At 47.8% G+C, this 20,833-nt stretch overlaps 1 protein-coding gene across 1 annotated transcript in view; it reads right to left on the bottom strand.

Moving 5' to 3' along the window:
• Positions 1-7,481, bottom strand: part of LOC134609418 (polycystin-1-like protein 1) — a 166,154-nt gene extending 158,673 nt beyond the window's left edge. Inside the window, exon 1 of the mRNA XM_063453094.1 lies at positions 7,350-7,481. Coding sequence (XP_063309164.1) covers positions 7,350-7,453 — 104 coding nt within the window. The 5' untranslated portion in view covers positions 7,454-7,481. The remainder of the gene's footprint in view (positions 1-7,349) is intronic.
• Positions 7,482-20,833: the final 13,352 nt, after the last annotated feature.

Here is a 20,833-nt window from a genome sequence, read left to right on the forward strand (position 1 = left end):
TCTTAATAAAGGTGAGGTAATCTAGACTTTTTTGACCTAGGCGACGTCTCTTCTCAGAGACAATACCTCCTGCTGCACTGAAGGTCCTTTCTGACAGGACACTTGAAGCGGGGCAGGCCAGAAGTTCTATCACAAATTGGGATAGCTCAGGCCACAGGTCAAGCCTGCACACCCAGTAGTCAAGGGGTTCATCGCTCCTCAGAGTGTCGATATCTGCAGTTAAGGCGAGGTAGTCTGCTACCTGTCGGTCGAGTCGCTCTCTGAGGGTGGATCCCGAAGGGCTGTGGTGATGCGTAGGACTTAAAAAGGTCCGCATGTCCTCCATCAACAACACGTCTTTAAAGTGTCCTGTCCTTGCCGGCATGGTCGTGGGAGGAGGAGGATGACTTCCACCTCTCCCCCTGTTAGATTCCCGTTGTGCTGTGACATCACCCTTATACGCTGTGTAAAGCATACTTTTTAATTTATTTTGCAAATGCTGCGTCCATTCCGACTTGTTGTAATTCAGTAACATTTCCGCCACTTTCTGCTTATACCGGGGGTCTAGTAGCGTGGACACCCAGTACAGGTCGTTCTCCTTTAGCCTTTTTATACGAGGGTCCCTCAACAGGCACGACAGCATGAAAGACCCCATTTGCACAAGGTTGGATGCCGAGCTACTCATTTCCCGTTCCTCCTCCTCACTGATGTCAATGAAGGTATGTTCTTCCCCCCAGCCACGTACAACACCACGGGTACCAGATAGGTGACAATGAGCACCCTGGGATGCCTGTTGTGGTTGGTCTTCCTCCTCAAAGCCACATTCCTCCTCTGACTCCTCTTCCTCACAATCCTCTTCCAGTGTTGCCGCAGGTCCAGCAAGCGATGTTGATAAGGCTGTTTCTGGTGGTGATGGTGACCACAACTCTTCCTCTTCCTCTTCACACTCATCTACGGCCTGATCCAGCACTCTTCACAGGGCACGCTCCAGGAAGAAAACAAATGGTATGATGTCGCTGATGGTGCCTTCGGTGCGACTGACTAGGTTTGTCACCTCCTCAAAAGGACGCATGAGCCTACAGGCATTGCTCATGAGCGTCCAGTAATGTGGCAAAAAAATTCCCAGCTCCCCAGAGGTTGTCCTAGCACCCCGGTCATACAAATATTCAGTAACGGCTTTTTCTTGTTAGAGCAGGCGGTCGAACATTAGGAGTTGAATTCCATTAGGTGTTGAATTCCAACGTGTCGGGCTGTCGCAAATCAAGCGCCTCACTGGCATGTTGTTTCGCCGCTGGATATCGGCAAAGTGAGCCATGGCCGTGTAGGAACGCCTGAAATGGCCACACACCTTCCTGGCCTGCTTCAGGACGTCCTGTAAGCCTGTGTACTTATGCACAAAGCGTTGTACGATCAGATTACACACATGTGCCATGCACGATACATGTGTCAACTTGCCCAACTTCAATGCCGCTAACAAATTTGTTCCGTTGTCACAAACCACTTTGCCGATATCCAGTTGCTGCGGAGTTAGCCACTTTTCCACCTGTGCGTTCAGGGCGGACAGTAGTGCTTGTCCGGTGTGACTCTCTGCTTTCAAGCAAGTCAAACCCAAGACGGCGTGACACTGCCGTATCCGGGATGTGGAATAGTACCTGGGGAGCTGGAGGGGTGCCGTTAATGTGGAGCAAGACGCAGCAGCAGAAGAGGACTCAGCCGAGGAGGTTATGGAAGAGGATGGAGTAGGAGGAATAGAGGAGGTGGCAGCAGGACTGCCTGCAAGTTGTGGCGGTGTCACCAAATCCTCTGCAGAGCCATGCATTCCATGCTTGGCAGCAGTCAGCAGGTTTACCCAATGCGCAGTGTAGGTGATATACCTGCCCTGACCATGCTTTGCAGACCAGGTATCAGTGATCAGATGGACCCTTGCCCCAACACTGTGTGCCAGACATGCCATTACTTCCTTTTGTACAATCGAGTACAGGTTGGGGATTGCCTTTTGTGAAAAGAAATTTCGGCCGGGTACCTTCCACTGCGGTGTCCCAATAGCTACAAATTTTTTGAACGCCTCAGACTCCACCAGCTTGTATGGTAAAAGCTGGCGGGCTAATAGTTCGGACAAGCCAGCTGTCAGACACTGGGCAAGGGGTGACTTTGTGACATTGGCTTCTTACGCTCAAACATGTCATTGACAGACACATGACTGTGGGCAGATGAGCGGGAACTGCTCAAGACGGGAGACAGAGTGGCGGATGGTTGAGAGGGGGCAAGGAGGACAGCAGTGGTTGACGTGGCTGAAGATGCTGGACCAGGAGGAGGATGGCGGCTTAGAGTAGGCGTGCTGCTTGTACTCATGTGTTGATCCCATAGGCGTTTGTGATGTGAGATCATGTGCCTACGCAAAGCAGTTGTACCTAGGTGGGTGTTGGACTTCCCACGACTCAGTTTCTTTTGGCACAGGTTGCAAATGGCATCGCTGTTGTCAGAGGCTGACACACAAAAAAAATTCCACACTGCTGAGCTCTGCAATGACGGCATTCTGGTGGTGGACACAGCATGCGTTGATTGGCGTGCTGTCGGGCTGACCCCGGGTGCCGATGCATGCTGTCTGACTGTGCCACTAGCTCCTTGTGACGACCTCCCCCTGCTTCCAACTCGTCTCCTACTCCTCCTCTCTGTCTCCCCATCTAAACTTTCACCCTGTTCTTCTTCTTGCCGAGCGGGCACCCACGTGACATCCATGGACGCATCGTCATCATCAACCACTTCACTTGTATCTGACAACTCAGCAAAGGAAGCAGCAGCGGGTACAACATCATCATCATCACACCGTACGTCCATGTGTGTAATGCTGCCTGCCTGAGACATATCCCTGTTATCTACATCCTCTGGCAATAATGGTTGCGCATCACTCATTTCTTCAAACGGATGTGTGAATAACTCCTCTGACATACCAAGTAAAGCGGCTGTGGTGCTAGTTTTGGTGGTGGCGGCAGGCGGGTGAGTGGTATCTTGAGAGGTGCCTGAAGCTAAGCTGGAGGAGGATGGTGCGTCAAGGTTCCGAGCGGAAGCTGTAGAAGATTGGGTGTCCTGTGTTAGCCAGTCAACTATGTCCTCAGAACTTTTCAAGTTCAGGGAACGTGGCCTCTGAAAACTGGGGATTATTCTAGGGCCAAAGGGAATCACAGCACCACGACCACGACGGCCCCTGCGGGGTGGCCTGCCTCTGCCTGTCATTTTTTTAGGGATTAGTGGTACTATGCGTGCAAGCTACTGTGAGACCAGATATGAGTGGCAATGTGCACTGGCACAGTTCTGCAGAGCACACGCTGTAGGCATAATAAAAACCCGCTTTAAGGACACTGACTGCAATTATCTTACACTGGAAACCTTTTTTTCTTTGTAAAAGCACGCTATAGAGACACCAGATATGAGTGGCAATGTGCACTGGCACAGTTCTGCAGAGCACACACTGTAGGCCTGACACACCCGCTTTAAGGACACTGACTGCTATTAGCTTACACTGGAAACCTTTTTTTCTTTGAAAAAGCACGCTATAGAGACACCAGATATGAGTGGCAATGTGCACTGGCAGAGGTCTGCAGAGCACACGCTGTAGGCCTGACACACCCGCTTGAAGACAAGTAACTGCTATTCAATCTATAACAGTGAAAAAAGTTTTTTGGTTTTAAATGCACGCTATTGTGACACCAGATATGAGTGGCAATGTGCACTGGCACAGTTCTGCAGAGCACACGCTGTAGGCCTAATAAAAACCCGCTTTAAGGACACTGACTGCTATTAGCTTACACTGGAAACCTTTTTTTCTTTGTAAAAGCACGCTATAGAGACACCAGATATGAGTGGCAATGTGCACTGGCACAGTTCTGCAGAGCACACACTGTAGGCCTAATAAAAACCCGCTTTAAGGACACTGACTGCTATTAGCTTACACTGGAAACCTTTTTTTCTTTGTAAAAGCACGCTATAGAGACACCAGATATGAGTGGCAATGTGCACTGGCACAGTTCTGCAGAGCACACACTGTAGGCCTGAAACACCCGCTTTAAGGACACTGACTGCTATTAGCTTACACTGGAAACCTTTTTTTCTTTGTAAAAGCACGCTATAGAGACACCCGATATGAGTGGCAATATGCACTGGCACAGTTCTGCAGAGCACACAATGTAGGCCTGACACACCCGCTTTAAGGACACTGACTGCTATTAGCTTACACTGGAAACCTTTTTTTCTTTGTAAAAGCACGCTATACAGACACCAGATATGAGTGGCAATGTGCACTGGCACAGTTCTGCAGAGCACACACTGTAGGCCTGACAGATCCGCTTGAAGACAAGTAACTGCTATTCAATCTATAACAGTGAAAAAAGTTTTTTGGTTTTAAATGCACGCTACTGTGACACCAGATATGAGTGGCAATGTGCACTGGCACAGTTCTGCAGAACACATGCTGTAGGCCTAATAAAAACCCGCTTTAAGGACACTGACTGCTATTAGCTTACACTGGAAACCTTTTTTTCTTTGTAAAAGCACGCTATAGAGACACCAGATATGAGTGGCAATGTGCACTGGCACAGTTCTGCAGAGCACACGCTGTAGGCCTAATAAAAACCCGCTTTAAGGACACTGACTGCTATTAGCTTACACTGGAAACCTTTTTTTCTTTGTAAAAGCACGCTATAGAGACACCAGATATGAGTGGCAATGTGCACTGGCACAGGTCTGCAGAGCACAGGCTGTAGGCCTGACACACCCGCTTGCAGACAACTAACTGCTATTCAATCTATTACAGTGAAAAAAACGTTTGTGGGTTTTTAAATGCACTCTATTGTGCCACCAGATATGAGTGGCAATGTGCACTGGCACAGTTCTGCAGAGCACACACTGTAGGCCTAATAAAAACCCGCTTTAAGGACACTGACTGCTATTAGCTTACACTGGAAACCTTTTTTTCTTTGTAAAAGCACGCTATAGAGACACCAGATATGAGTGGCAATGTGCACTGGCACAGTTCTGCAGAGCACAGGCTGTAGGCCTGACACACCCGCTTGCAGACAACTAACTGCTATTCAATCTATTACAGTGAAAAAAACGTTTGTGGGTTTTTAAATGCACGCTATTGTGCCACCAGATATGAGTGGCAATGTGCACTGGCACAGTTCTGCAGAGCACACGCTGTAGGCCTAATAAAAACCCGCTTTTAGGACACTGACTGCTATTAGCTTACACTGGAAACCTTTTTTTCTTTGTAAAAGCATGCTATAGAGACACCAGATATGAGTGGCAATGTGCACTGGCACAGTTCTGCAGAGCACACGCTGTAGGCCTAATAAAAACCCGCTTTAAGGACACTGACTGCTATTAGCTTACACTGGAAACCTTTTTTTCTTTGTAAAAGCACGCTATAGAGACACCAGATATGAGTGGCAATGTGCACTGGCACAGGTCTGCAGAGCACAGGCTGTAGGCCTGACACACCCGCTTGCAGACAACTAACTGCTATTCAATCTATTACAGTGAAAAAAAAGTTTGTGGGTTTTTAAATGCACGCTATTGTGCCACCAGATATGAGTGGCACTGTGCACTGGCAGAGGTTGGCAGAGTACACGCTGTTGGCCTGACACACAGACGCTTGCAGACAACTAACTGCTATTCAATCTATAACAGTGAACAAGTTTTTTGTTTTTAAATGCACGCTATTGTGATACCAGATATGAGTGGCACTGTGCACACTGGCAGAGTACACGCTGTTGGCATGACACACAGACGCTTGCAGACAACTAACTGCTAATTAATCTATTACAGTGAAAAATGTTTTTTTTTTTTTTAAATGCAAGCTATTGTGACACCAGATATGAGTGGTGGCACTGGGCAAGTGGGCACAGTATCCACTGTAAGCCTGACACACAGACGCTTGCAGACAACTAACTGCTATTCAATCTATTACAGTGAAAACATTTTTTTGTTTTTAACCCCTTAAGGACACATGACGTGTGTGACACGTCATGATTCCCTTTTATTCCAGAAGTTTGGTCCTTAAGGGGTTAAATGTAAGCTATTGTGACACCAGATATGAGTGGTGGCACTGGGCAAGTGGGCACAGTATCCACTGTGAGCCTGACACACAGACGCTTGCAGACAACTAACTGCTATTCAATCTATTACAGTGAAAAAAAGTTTGTGGGTTTTTAAATGCACGCTATTGTGCCACCAGATATGAGTGGCACTGTGCACTGGCAGAGTACACGCTGTTGGCCTGACACACAGACGCTTGCAGACAACTAACTGCTAATTAATCTATTACAGTGAAAAAAAGTTTTTTGTTTTTAAATGCACGCTATTGTGACACCAGATATGAGTGGTGGCACTGGGCAAGTGGGCACAGTATCCACTGTGAGCCTGACACAGAAGCTGGCAGGCAGGCAGGCAGGCAACTGCAATTAGATTACGCAAAAAAAAAAAGCAGACTGATGTTCTAGCCCTAAAAAGGGCTTTTTGGGGTGCTGTCCTTACAGCAGAGATCAGATGAGTCCTTCAGGACTGAATACACTAGCCTAGCTATACATTTCCCTATCAAATGAGCAGCAGCTACACTTTCCCTCCTCTATCTAAGAATGCAGCTTCAGAATGAATCTAAAATGGATGCTGTACAGGAGGTGGGAGGGTCTGGAAGGGAGGGTCTGCTACTGATTGGCTGGAATGTGTCTGCTGACTGTGAGGCACAGGGTCAAAGTTTAGTCAATGATGACGAATAGGGGGCGGATCGAACCGCGCATGTGTTCGCCCGCCATGGCGAACGCGAACACGCTATGTTTGCCGGGAACTATTCGCCAGCGAACTGTTTGGTGCATCACTATAGATGAACAGCGCTCAGATCCCACGAACACAGTCCAATCGCCATGGGGTTAAAGTTTAGCACGGGCTGATGAGAAGTTGAGGAGGGACAAAGCAGCTAGCTTAAACTGGTCTGGCAGTGTCCCTGGGACAACGCTCTGCTGGAGAACAATGGACAGAAAACGGGGGAGGGGAAGAGATACACCTGGATTCAAAGGGCAGAAAAAGTGTCCCAAAATCCAAGAAGCCCAAATAATGTTTGTAAAGGGCCATACAACCCAGGGCCATAGTCATGAGGCAGGAGGCTGGCAATCAGGCTCCTCCAACAGTCAGGGGAAAAATCCAGTTTGGCACATAACAATCCAGTGACAAAAGGCAGTTTGTCACACCTTTTTCTTTTCTTTCTTCCATTTGCTTCTATTTGGCAGCAGCTAAAAGTTATCTTCAGACTTAATAGATGTATTCTATAACAATAGCTCTTGTACAAATGGAAGGAAAATGTTCTTAATTTACAGTACCTGCAATTAAGTTGAATATGAGGAGAACAGTCTTCTGAAATCCACTTTTTGTTAAGCCAGTAAAGACATGTAGACCACTGAACATCTATGGCATAATGTATCATTCTTGAAAGATATTTATTCTTTGGCTGTCTGTTGTAGTCTGCATCCATCAAAGCCAGGAAAAGGGATTCTTTGCCTACATTGTAAAATATAGATCAATTGTACACATTTAATGTAGTGATATATTTGCAAGTTTCTGATAAGTAAAATAATGTGATTTAATATCAGATTTAATCATCGATACTTTAATGCCAGTAAAATCGTAAATGTTTTGTTTCTGGTACTGCATTTGGATTAGGAGTTAAATTAACTAATAGCTTTATATTCCTTTACAAGTCATTACTAATATGAAAATAAATTGAAACAAATGAATAAAGGACTGGCGCAATATTGAACAAACTCCAAGGCAGATTTATTGATGTGTACTGTGCAATGTTTCTCAAGCTGGAAAAAAAATGCTCTGTGTGAGTACAATTGTTGCAGAGTATACTTCAAAAAATTTGCATTGGAATCTGTAAAATTCTGTGCTTGTTTTTTTGTTTTTTTCATTTGTTTGGAATTAAAAAGTGAAGTCTTTCTGGACTAAGGCACGTGGATTTTTCCTGTTTTAATTATGCAACTTCTCATGTTTATATTTTCCATTGTTTGGGCCTAAAGCACTTCAGTGTTATTATTTACCCCTTTGTGATGGTGGGCATATACTGTACTCCACATGTACTTCTTGTACAATGTACCTCTGCTTACGTCCCAAGGATTAAAGGTTTTCATAGTAAAGCAATTTGATTTAAATCAAGTTATATGCAAGATCATGTTGGCTATAGTAGTTTAAGTACATGCAAATATTGGTTATGTACCAAGTGTGAGACAGTCAGCAATACATAATCTAAGGTGATCCTTGTCATCTGATTACTGTAACATTCTCTCAAAGTGGTTTGATGCCAAAGTCTATTTTGCAGGTCCTGAGACAGCCTATGTAACTGGTATACTCTTAGATCACAATGCACGGGACAATTGCAGGCCATCTCACAAGTGAGGCAGTATTGTGATAGATTTCAAAATGCATCCATGGCGAGATGCCAACATTTGAAAAAAAATCCCAGGGACACTTTGCAGCACAGCTATCAATTACTTAAAAATGTACCACACCCACTGCCCCAAAGCTTCGCCCACTCTGCGCAACCCACATAATTAATCCCCACCTACTTATCATAGTGCAGATTATAGGGTCTACTCAATAAAGAGAATATTACCAGGAACTGAGATGGGAAGTTCAAACTTATGGTCAAAGAAGCCAAATTGGAAAAATTCTCCCATTCATCTGCACTATACATGGAGCACTGACTGTCCTAGGATATTATACACACAGACCTGTATTATACTGAGAGCAGCACTGTACAGTTAGCACTGACTGTCCTATGATATTATACAGACCTGTATTACAGAGAGCAGACCTGTATTACAGAGAGCAGCACTATAGTATTATATAGATAGCTGAGCATATACCCTATGTCACAATCTCTAGACTACTAGTCCCTGTCAAAAGCAGTTCTCAGACATGTGTGATGTGTAAAGTGCACTTGCGACCAGAGCTGCAGACCACATGGTAAGTCTTGCGATGTCCAGTCAGAGCGATCTCCAGTCAGAGGCTGTACACAGGGGCATCGCAACCGGCGGCATAAAGGGCAAGCCGCCGGACCCCCTCCTTTGTCGGGTCCTTGGTCAGAGATCAAAGACCCGACATGGCACTCTGCCCTATGGTGATTTAGGCAGCCGCGAGGCCCCAATCAGAGTGAGGCCTTAGATGGCCGCCTAAATGGAGAGATGCCTCTGTATATATATATATATATATATATATATATATATATATATATATATATAAAATGTACTATTGGAATGTTTCTTTTTTAATTTAAAAAAATACCCCTTTTTAATTATACAGTAAGTATACAAGCTCACTGATACACAGGCTCACAGACAGAGAAGCTCACTGATACACACAAGCTCACTGACACAAAACAAACTCACTGACAGACAAAACTCTCTGACGCACAAGCTTACTACAGACAAATTCACTTGCATAGACACACAAGCTTGTTACAAACAAACTCACTGACACACAAACATGCTCACTTCAGATAAGTTCAGTGACACACAAGTTCACTGTCACAGACATGATCACTAAATATACTACAGACAAGCTCACTACAGACAAGCTCACTAACACAAACACACAAGCTCACTGACACACAAAAGCTTGCATCATCACGCAAACAATGCACACGAACAATGTCACATGGGCAGAACTGACCAATCACTAACCTCCTAAGACTATTTAAACTCATTTCAGCTTTTCTTCTGCGTACAGTCGTGGCTCTTATTTACTGGTCATCAATAGGGCCAGACTGGCCCACCGGGATACCGTGAAATTTCCCGGTGAGCCAGCCCACTATCAGGCCAGTGAGCGGCCACCTAGTGCGCATTGGCCCGCAGGCCGTATGGTGCAATTACAGAGTAACTGGCAGGAGGAGACGCACTCACGTCCTGCCAGTCACAGAATGTAGTGTGGCAGACCGCGGGTAGAGGAGCTTCTGTTGCCTTACCTGGTCTGACAGGAAGCACTCACAGAGAGCACAGAACTGTTTCCTATTAGACCGGGTACAGGGAGCAGGAGCTCCTCTACCCATGGTCTGCCTGCTCGGCCATGCTACAGCAAGGTAAAGGGATAGTTGGGGGGGGACTAATGGGACACATGGGGGCTTGGGGAGGGATAATGGGACACATGGGGGCTGTGGGGGAACTAATGGGACACATGGGGCTGGGAGGAACTAATGGGACACATGAGGGCTCCGAGGGGGGGTCTATTGGAACACATGGGAGCTGGGGGGGGGACTATTGGAACACATGGGGGCTGGAGGGGACTATTGGGGACACATTGGGGCCGGGGTGAACTAATGGGACACATGGTGGCTGTGGGCGACTAATAGGACACATGGGGGAACTAATGGGACATATGGGGGCTGGGGGGTAAATAATGGGGATAGGGGGTTATAGGGTCACATGAAGGGCTGGGAGGGGTTATAGGAACGCATGAAGGGCTGGGAGGGGCTATAGGAATGCATGGAGGGTGGGGAGGGGCTATAGGGACCTATGGAGGGACTGTGGGAGATAAGGCACGTGGAGGACTGGGGGTATAGGGTCACATGAAGGGCTGGGAGGGGGTAAAGGGACACATAATGGGCTGGGAAGGGCTGGGAGGGGTTATAGGGATGCATGAAGGGCTGGGAGGGGGTATAGGAATGCATGGAGGGCTGGGAGGGGCTATATGTACTATTGGGACACATGGGGGCTGGGGGTAACTAATGGGACACATGAAGGATGTGGGGGACTAATGAGGCACAAGGGGGTTAGGGGGGAATAATGGGACACATGGTGGCTGGGAGGGGAACTAGTGGGACACCTGTGGGGGAACTAATGGGACACATGGGGGCTGGGGGTAACTAATGGGACACATTGTGGATGGGGGGCCATAGGGACACATTGTGGATGGAGGGGGGTATAGGGTCCCATGAAAGGCTGGGAGGGGTTATAGGCACCCATGAAGGGCTGGAATGGGGGTATAGGACCGCATGGAGGGCTGGGAGGGGCTGTATGAACTATTGGGACACATGGGGGCTGGGGGGAACTAATGGGACACATGAGGGAGGGGCTACAGGAATGCATGGAGGGCTGGGAGGGGCTATAGGGCCCTATGGAGGGACTGTGGGAGATAAGGCACGTAGAGGGTATTGACACACATGGAGGACTGGGTAGTAATGAGACAATGAGACACATGGAGGGCTGGGGGAATGGATTGAGACACAGAGAGCTAGGGGGTGGATTGACAAACATGGATGGATAGGGGCTCTTATGAGACACATGTAAGGCTGGAGGAGTGGAATGAGACACATGGAGGGCTGGGAGGGGGTAAAAGGTCCCATGAAAGGCTGGGAGGGGGTAAAAGGACACATGAAGGGCCGGGAAAGGGGTATAGGGACACATAATGGGCCGGAAAAGGGGTATAGGGACACATGAAGGGCTGGGAGGGGTTATAGGGATGCATGAAGGGCTAGGAGGGGTATAGGAACGCATGGAGGGCTGGAAGGGGCTATAGGAATGCATAGAGGGCTGGGAGGGGCTATAGGGACCTATGGAGAGACTGTGGGAGATAAGGTACATGGAGAACTGAGGGGGTATTGAGACGCATAGAGGGCTGGAGGGGTAATGAGACACATGGAGGTCTGGGGAATGGATTGAGACACAGAGGGCTGAGGGGTAATGAGACACATGGAAAGCTGGGGGAACGGGTTGAGACACAGAGGGCTGAGGGGTGGATTGACAAACATCGATGGATGGGGGCTTAATGAGACACATGTAAGACTGGAGGGGTGGAATGAGACACATGGAGGGCAGGGAGGGGGCTATAGAGACACATGGGGGGCTAATGATACACATGGGTGTCTGATAAGACATATGGAGTGGCTAATGGGAAGGGCTATAGGTACCTATGGAGGGGCTGAGGGAGCTAATAAGAAACATGTAGGTCTGGGAGGGATGGATTGAGACACATGGATGTCTGGGGGGATGGATTTAGAAGCATGGAGGGGTGGCGGGGGCAATGATAAACATGTAAGGCTGGAGGGGGTGGAATGAGACACATGGAGGGGCAGGGGAGTAAAGACACATGGAGAGGCTGGGGAGAAAAAGGGACACAGAGGGGTCTGGGGAGAGAGAGACAGATGGGCTGGGAAAGGGGAACAGGAGACACACAGAGGGGCTAAGGAAGGGGAGAATGAAGCACACAGAGGAGCTGTGGGGAAAGAGACATACAAAGGTACTGGGCCCTGGGAAAGAGACTCGCAGAAGGGCTGGAGAAGTAAAGAATGAGAGACACAGAGGAGCTGTGTGGAAATAGACACACAGAAGTGCTGCAGCCTTGGAAAGAGACTAACATAAGGGCTGGGGAAGGGATGAAAGACAAAGGGGCTGGGGCAATGAGACACTTGTGTCTCCTGCTCTCCCTGTAATTTAGAGTCAATTGGTGAGAGAAAAACTTCTTATTAAAGGGACATTATAATCACCAGTCCCTGTATGCTGAGCATAGGCGTGTGCACGGGGTGTGACGGGTGTGCACACGCCTATGCTCCAGCACACCCTAATCCCCGCGGCACGCCTATGTATTGAGACTGGCAGGGGAGATCTCAGGATCACGCACAGCACCCTTACACACGCACAGTGCCCTTACACACACACAGCACCTTCACACATGCACACAGCGCCTTCACACACACACACACATAGCACCCTTACACACACATACAGCGCCCTTACACACACAGCGTCCTTACACACACAGCGCCCTTACACACACAGCGCCCTTACACACACAGCACCTTCACACACACACAGCACCTACAAACACACACACAGCACCCTTACACACACAGCACCCTCACACACACACATCACCCTTACACACACACACACATCACTCTCACATATACACACTAACAGCACCCTTACACATGCACAGCACCCTTACACACGCACAGCGCCTTCACACACACACACACACAGCACCCTTACACACACATACAGCGCCCTTACACACACATACAGCGCCCTTACACACACAGCGTCCTTACACACACAGTGCCCTTACACACACAGCGTCCTTACACACACAGCGTCCTTACACACACAGTGCCCTTACACACACAGCACCCTTACACACACAGCACCTTCACACACACACAGCACCTACACACACACACACAGCACCCTTACACACACAGCGTCCTTACACACACAGCGCCCTTACACACACAGCACCTTCACACACACACACAGCGCCTACACACACACACACACACACACACAGCAATATATGTGTATGTGTGTGTGTATGTATGTATATATGTATATATATATATATATATATATATATATGGCGTGTGTGTTTGTGCTTTAAGGTGCACACCCTTATACAATAGGCTGCGCACGCCTATGATTCTGAGCACTGTAAATGCTACCTTTTCAGAGAAAAGGCAGTGTTTACATTGCTGCCTAGGAACATTTCTAGTGACAGTCACTAGAGCTACTTCCTAGTCCAGTGCTGCACAGTGTGCTGCACCTATGTTGAGCATCTCCACGCTCTGCATGGAGGCACTGAATGCTCCCCATAGAGATGCATTGATGCAATAACTCGCAATCAGGAGATGCTGATTGGGGCGATGAAGCGCAGCATTTTGCCACACATGCGCAACAGCCTCCCAATGCTTACCTATGGGAATTAAATTGGCATTGACTGAGATCATTCAGTTGTCAGCCAAAGTGAAGAGCACACTCTTGTTACTTCAAAATAAACAAGATAACATTTTTTTTTTTACTGCCGTGCAATAACATACATTCACTATTTCAGTCCAATTACAAAACTATTCTTAATATGTCAAGGTACTTGGACTGAAACATTAATTATATGCAAATACACGTCTGCTTACAACAAATCCGCTCTTTTGTTTATTTTTAAGCCATATGAGCACTTTCTTTCATGTTTGAGTGATAGTTTTCAGTTTTCAGTTTGTTTTTTCCCCACTTTCATAGAATGGCAAATATTTTTTTCCAGGGCTGCTTTTCATTCCTAGTCCGGCCCTGGTCATCAAAGAGCATGTTTATCTTCTTTTATTAATTGTTTTTTCTGACTCATTTTTCAACTATTCTTTTTTCTATTGTCCTTGACAATAGCTTGTCTTACTGTATTTGTCTCATTCTGTATTCCTGACCTTGGCTTATCGCAGTTTCATACTCATGCAGCTGTGGTAGATTGGACTAACAGCTCTTACTGAACACAAAATTAGAGGGGGTAGCTTAGAGGTAGTAGAGGTAGCAGAATGTATGAAGAAAATGCAGCAAAATACAGTATAGTATATCTATTAGTCATACTATACTGAGATGGCCCCGAATACAAATTTATATATATATATATATATATATATATATATACACAATGATGTTGTCCTGTTTTACCCTGAGGAAAGTCCCGAGCTGGGACTAAAATGGGACTAGAATTGCAAAAACAAGCATTAAGACACAATGCTGGGGCCTGACTGCCATGCAGGCTGGAGAGGCTCCTGTAAAGCTTGTCTGTATTGTCTCCTCTGGCACAATACTCGGGTTTAATGTTTATGTTTAGGTCGAAGAGTTACCTCACATGTCTAGGCAGTTGTCGCTGCAACCACAGTCCCTAAGATAGAGAGTTTCGAGGCCCCTGAGGGGGATTTTAAACTAAACTAAATAAAGCATTGGGATGTTAAAGACCGGTGAGCGGCTATCCTTTGACACATTGTATCTTTGGAGTCCAGGCTTTGGCACCTGGCAATTTTGGATATTACTAAGTGTGAGTGCGGGGGATATTGTCTTTTTTTTTATATATATATTTAGCCTCCGGTAGTCGACGCAGAACCGGGTTGTGCCGTCCTTTTTAGGTACCAGGACTACCGGCGATGCCCAGGGGCTATCTGATGGTTCGATAACCCCTAGCTGTAACATTTCATCTAATTCTGCCTTCATATGGGTCCGGACTGATTCCGGAACCCTATATGGAGCCTGTCGCATAGGTAGCTGTCCCGGGGTTTCGACTCGGTGGGTGGCTAGCGGAGTGTACCCAGGTAAATTGGAGAAGGTAGCCCCTTTAGCTACAATCAGCGCTTGTACCTGTGCACGCTCGTGAGGGCTTAGCCGCTCCCCCAGCTGAACCCCCCGGGAGGGCTCTATCGGCTCTTCCGGTTCTAGCAAGTCAGGTGGTCTTCCCAGGTAGGGGCAGATTCTCCTGATCTTCTGAGGCGGAGGCACAGATCGCCGTCACATCCTCTATCCTCTCATGGTAGGGTTTGAGCATGTTCACGTGGAGCATGCGTCTCTTCCCTACCCCTGAGCAGGGGCCAATCACATAGGTAGTGTCGCATCGCTGCTCTACTACCTGGTATGGGCCTTGCCAGATGGCATGCAGCTTGTCTGTGCGGACGGGTTTTAAAATTAAAACCTTCTGCCCCACCTGAAAGCTGCGGTCTCTGGCTCCTCTATCGTACCAGCGCCGCTGGCGTTGCTGGGCCGCCTGGAGGTTGGTGCGCACAGTCTGAGTCAGCGCCTCCAGATGGTCTCTGAACTCCAGTACGTATGATACGATATGGGTTCCGTCTGTAGTACTCTCTCACTCCCAGTGTTCCCTAATCAAGTTCAAGGGTCCCCGCACCCTCCTCCCAAACAGTAGTTCAAACGGGGAGAATCCTGTCGACTCCTGGGGGACCTCTCTGTACGCAAAGAGTAGGTGAGGTAGGAACCTCTCCCAGTCTTTGTGGGTTTCCCCGAACGTATGAAGCATCTGCTTCAGCGTCCCGTTGAACCTCTCACATAGTCCATTAGTCTGGGGATGGTATGCGGAATTGACTATTGGCTTAATGCCACATACTTTCCACATATGTTGGGTGACCTCGGCAGTGAATTGAGTGCCCCGGTCCGATATTATTTCTTGGGGGAACCCTACTCTGGAAAATACTTTCATCAAGGCCTCAGCTACGGTTTCAGCATGAATGTTAGTGAGGGCCACAGCCTCGGGGTACCTGGTGGCGTAGTCCACTACGGTTAGAATGTACTTTTTGCCAGAGGGACTGGGTTTTGGCAGGGGCCCCACTATGTCTACAGCTACCCGGCTGAAGGGCTCTGTAATAATGGGTAGGGGACATAGCTTGGCTTTGTGGCGGTCCCCTCGTTTACCTACTCGCTGGCAGACGTCGCAGGAGGTGCAATACTGTCGCACGTCCTGAGAAATTCCAGGCCAGAAGAAAGCATGCGTTAGGCGATATCTGGTGCGGGTCATCCCTAGGTGTCCTGACAAGGGAATATCATGAGCGATCCTAAGTAGCTCCTGTCTATATTTCTGTGGTACCACTAACTGTTTGTTTGTCAGGGTGACAGACCCTCCCACTTCCTTTGCCGTGACGCGGTATAATAATCCTTTCTCCCACATGTACCGCTCCCCCTCTAGCCCTGCCTGGTCAGTGTGTGCCCGGTCCCTATATACTTGTAGGGTGGGGTCCGTCTTTACTTCTGTCGCAAAGGTAGTCGGGGTATCCCAGGACATGTGAGTCGGGTGGGGTTCATGGTCTCTTACCTGAGCCTCAGAGTGTATCGGTGTAGCCGTGGTGCGAGCCTACTGCCGTGTAGTCACGGGATGGGCCTCCTGGTATGGAGCCTGGGGTATAAAAGCAGAAGTCATCTGGCCCAAGTCATTCCCCAGTACAACATCTGCGGGTAAATTTTGCATAAGCCCCACTTCCACAGTTCCCTCTCCCACACCCCAATCCAAATGTACCTTGGCAGTGGGTAGCCGGTATACTGCTCCCCCTGCCACCCGTACTGCCACTGATCCGCCAGTGTGAGTTGAGCCTGGTACCAAATGTGGTGCAACCAAAGTTAGAGTGGCTCCCGAATCTCGGAGCCCTTGTACCTCCTTCCCCTCCAGGGTCACTAGCTGACGATGATGTTGTCGGTTGTCGGTGGCTCGGACCGACATTACCTCGTGGAGTACTCCTAGAGGTTCCTCGGTCTGGGCGCTCAGCATTTCCTGGGTGGTTGGGGCTACTTGATAGTGATGCGCAGCAGCCCTTGGTGTTAAGTTTTGTCGCACCTGGTTCCATGCTTGCCGGCTCCGGTTTTGCGTGCACTCACGAGAAATATGTCCCCACTGTTTGCAGGTGTGACATTGAATGTTAGCCCGGCCATTGTATCGAGAGGGGGGTGGTGGATTATTTGGTGTGGGCCTGGACAGGGTTACTGTGGGGCCGGTAGGAGAAAAGTTATTGGGTGGCCCGGTAATCCGAGGGAAAGACTTACTTTGAAGTCCGTGATGCCTCCTGGCATCAAAATGCTGATCCGCTAGTCTAGCCGCTTCGGTTAGGGTGAGTGGTTTCCGATCTCTCACCCATTCTTGTGCTTCTGGGGACAAGCCATTAAAGAATTGCTCCAGCAGCATCAACTGCCGCAATTCTTCCATAGTGGCAGCGTTGCTGGCTTGTATCCAGCCTTGTGATGCTTGGTCCAGCTTGTGTGCCCACTCTGCATGGGAATCTTTCTCAGGTTTGCGCAAGCCCCTGAACTTGCGCCGGTACGCCTCTGGGGTAATGGCATACCTCTCCAAGATCGCCCTCTTTACTTTTGGGTAATCTTTGCTGTCCTCTCGGGGCACAGCGCAGTAGGCTTCGGCTGCCCTACCCGATAATTTGCCTGCCAGTAGGGGTACCCATACCGCGGGTTCCAAGGCGTGCAAATCACACAGCCTCTCGAAATCCTGTAAATACCCGTCAATCTCATCCTTTTCTTCACAAAACACTTTAAATGCGTGATGTGGGACTTTGGGTTTTACCTGTCCGTATATGGAGGCAGTAACAGACTCTGCCCTAGGCGGTGTCTCTGGTGTGCGGTTTACCATCAGATAATCATGCACATCTGACATCAGCACGGTCATTATTTCCATGGGTACTGGCTGTGGCAGGAACTCCATCCTGCTTCTCAGCTCTCTCTGGTATGGGGTCTCTTCCATGGCTGGTGGAGGTGTAGCGCTGCGGGCTCTGTCTCCCTCCATCAGTTCAGCGATCAGCACAGCTTTGGATTTGTTGCTGGCTATCTTACCCCTGGCTTCAGTAGCTCCTTTAAAGTCTGTCGTTTCAGTATGGTATAATCAATCTCCATACGAATTGCCCTTGCTTTCCTTGTTCGGTAGTTTCAGTTTACACGAACACTGCTTTTCGGCTGTAAGGTTCGGATCCCACCGCTGCCACCAATTGTAACGGAATGCAGTAGTATAGTCCACGATCTTTGTTGGTATTGTAGGTAATCCACAGTCAGAGTTAGAAAGCACCGCAATATTCCCAATCCTCCCAATAACCGGACGAAACACAGTTTGGGAGTCAACTAACTTGCTTTATTCACAGACTTCCATATTTATGCAGTTCCCCTTGCAAGGGGTTTCCTTACAGATGTTACAGGGGATTTCTCCCATCAGGCAGTACGATTATCCCAACAGGCATTGCTGCACGAGAGGGATCCTCCCACTAAAATGGACGATTAAGTGGATTATCCCCTCGTGCAGCAAAACTGACAATTCACATAGAAATCCATATTTCACACAATATTGCTCGCTTTTATACGAATGACCATTCGGTAGATAGCTGGGGTCTGCGGGCACATTTAGTGAGAATACCGCTCAGATCCCAGCTATTCTAACCGAACGCCGCACAAAATACATTTATCCATCGAGTTCGGTTTAAAACTACCGAACATCGATGGGGAACAGAATGTGGCGAACGCGGGGCTCCCGAACGCTCTGGAAGTCCAGCGGTGTTCGAGTCATTGAGTAGCCGTTTTCAGTTCCAGGCTCTCGACGACCGAACACCGCTGCAGAAACAAAGGATCCAAGATGGCCGACCGCCGCATGGTCGGTAGCCGAACGACGGCCACCTAGGAGAGCCTTCAATTACCGATTGCAACATTGTTGCAATCGGTTAATTAGTGCCACACGACTGTGAGTGTGTGGTCTACTTGGGGAGCCCGCATTCGTTTGGCGAACGGCCCGGATAGCCGTGTTTCGTCAAACGAAAGGCTTGCATGCTGTTAGCGTACGGCTGCCAGCATGCGAACGGACATAATATAGTACATACACAACCATGATATACAGTAATACATTCAGCCTACGGACAACCTTTGTTAACTAGAGTCCAGAAGTGGCTAGTTTTGCCACACCCTCTATCTCTCTTTATTTAGAAAATTGGGCAGACTAGATGGGCCGAATTGTTCTTATCTGTCGTCACATTCTATGTTTCTATGTTTCAAACCACATCCCTATACCCGGACAGACCAACTTCTCCAGGATTCCCATGGTTGGCAAAATGGGGTCAAAACCGAGGGCACAGGTAGCAAGCTCATAAAGTGACGTGGGCTGGCGGCATGGAACCTTCCAGACTCCACAATTATATATATATTGACACTTGTTCCTTGTATGTGCAGCAGCTAAACCTTCCCAAACCAGAGTCTCTTCTTTTTGGTCGTAGATACAAATAGAACGGGGAATGTAGGGAAGCAGGACTTTACAGATAAAAAACTTGTGTACAATCCAATGGAGCAATTATAAAAGATAAAACAAAATGGGACAGGAATGCAAATATAGTGTAGTATATCAAATAGGCAGAGGTAAAACATAAAGAAAATATATTGCACTCACACTTTTCTGGAGCTACAGATCAGCTCCAGATCACAGCATATGGGTGGTATAATCCCTGTCTGTGGATATATAAATGGTCCTGATCCCCTCTGATATTGTGTCTTTATGCCAATGACCCACATGGTGTATATAGGATGATGTTCCAATGATATGCAGAGAATATAAAAAAACAAAGATAGTGCTCTCTGTTTTTAGAAAACAAATAAAATAAAAAAGGAGATATAATCACAATGGATGAGCAGGTAGGTATTGCTCAATCCTTAAAGGAACACTATAGTCACCTGATACCGGAGAAACTGACGGAAGCCAAGCACAGAGAGATGGACACAGGTTTCTTCAGGAAGGAAGAGATCTTTATTCGATTCACCGACCGGGACTCAGAGGGACTAATGTCACCAAAAACCGCTAAAATCTGAGTCCTGATCGTACAGTGTAGGTCCCTTATATAGACATATAGCTCCTCCTATAATCAGTTCCACCTACATGTACTCTAACCCAATCAACAGAATAAAGACTAACTTTCCTGTTTGACCAATTGGCTTGACTAGCACAATGGAGGAGGGGAATACTTGTATATCCTGTATTCCTGCACGTGCTCCTTACACTACTGATTGTATCGTTGCCACGTGCAACCAACCGACCGATACATCAGCATATGCACGTGCACATACCACGTGGCAATCTCGGCCTACTCAATTTATTTTTACCGAGATTCCACCACATTCCCCCCTTTGATGCTTCTGATATTTCATAATCCCAGATGCATCACTTAATCAGGGTTTGCTTACACCTCAAGTTGCCATAAACCAGACTAGACTTTGCTACTCTCTAGAGATACGAACACCTCAGCATTCCTCTTCCTGTACGTGTTCTCCCTGATTTAAAGCCTTGTACCTGCAAACAGCCATTATCTGTGCAGCGGCCTTTCTCTCTGCTATATTCTCTATAATGCTCTGCACAGACCTAACTACCAAAGGAATCAGACACGGCAGGAGGAGGCACAGCATCAAGATTAGCATGACTCCACCTACCAGTGCCTTGAGTCCTCCAAACTGCTCGTACCAATTACCAAACCAACTACTCGGATTATACCCTTTCCATACTTGAGTAGGCACATGTGCTAGTTTAACCA

The sequence above is a fragment of the Pelobates fuscus genome, chromosome 4, assembly GCF_036172605.1.
Source record: "Pelobates fuscus isolate aPelFus1 chromosome 4, aPelFus1.pri, whole genome shotgun sequence".
In the NCBI taxonomy this organism is placed as follows: domain Eukaryota; kingdom Metazoa; phylum Chordata; class Amphibia; order Anura; family Pelobatidae; genus Pelobates; species Pelobates fuscus.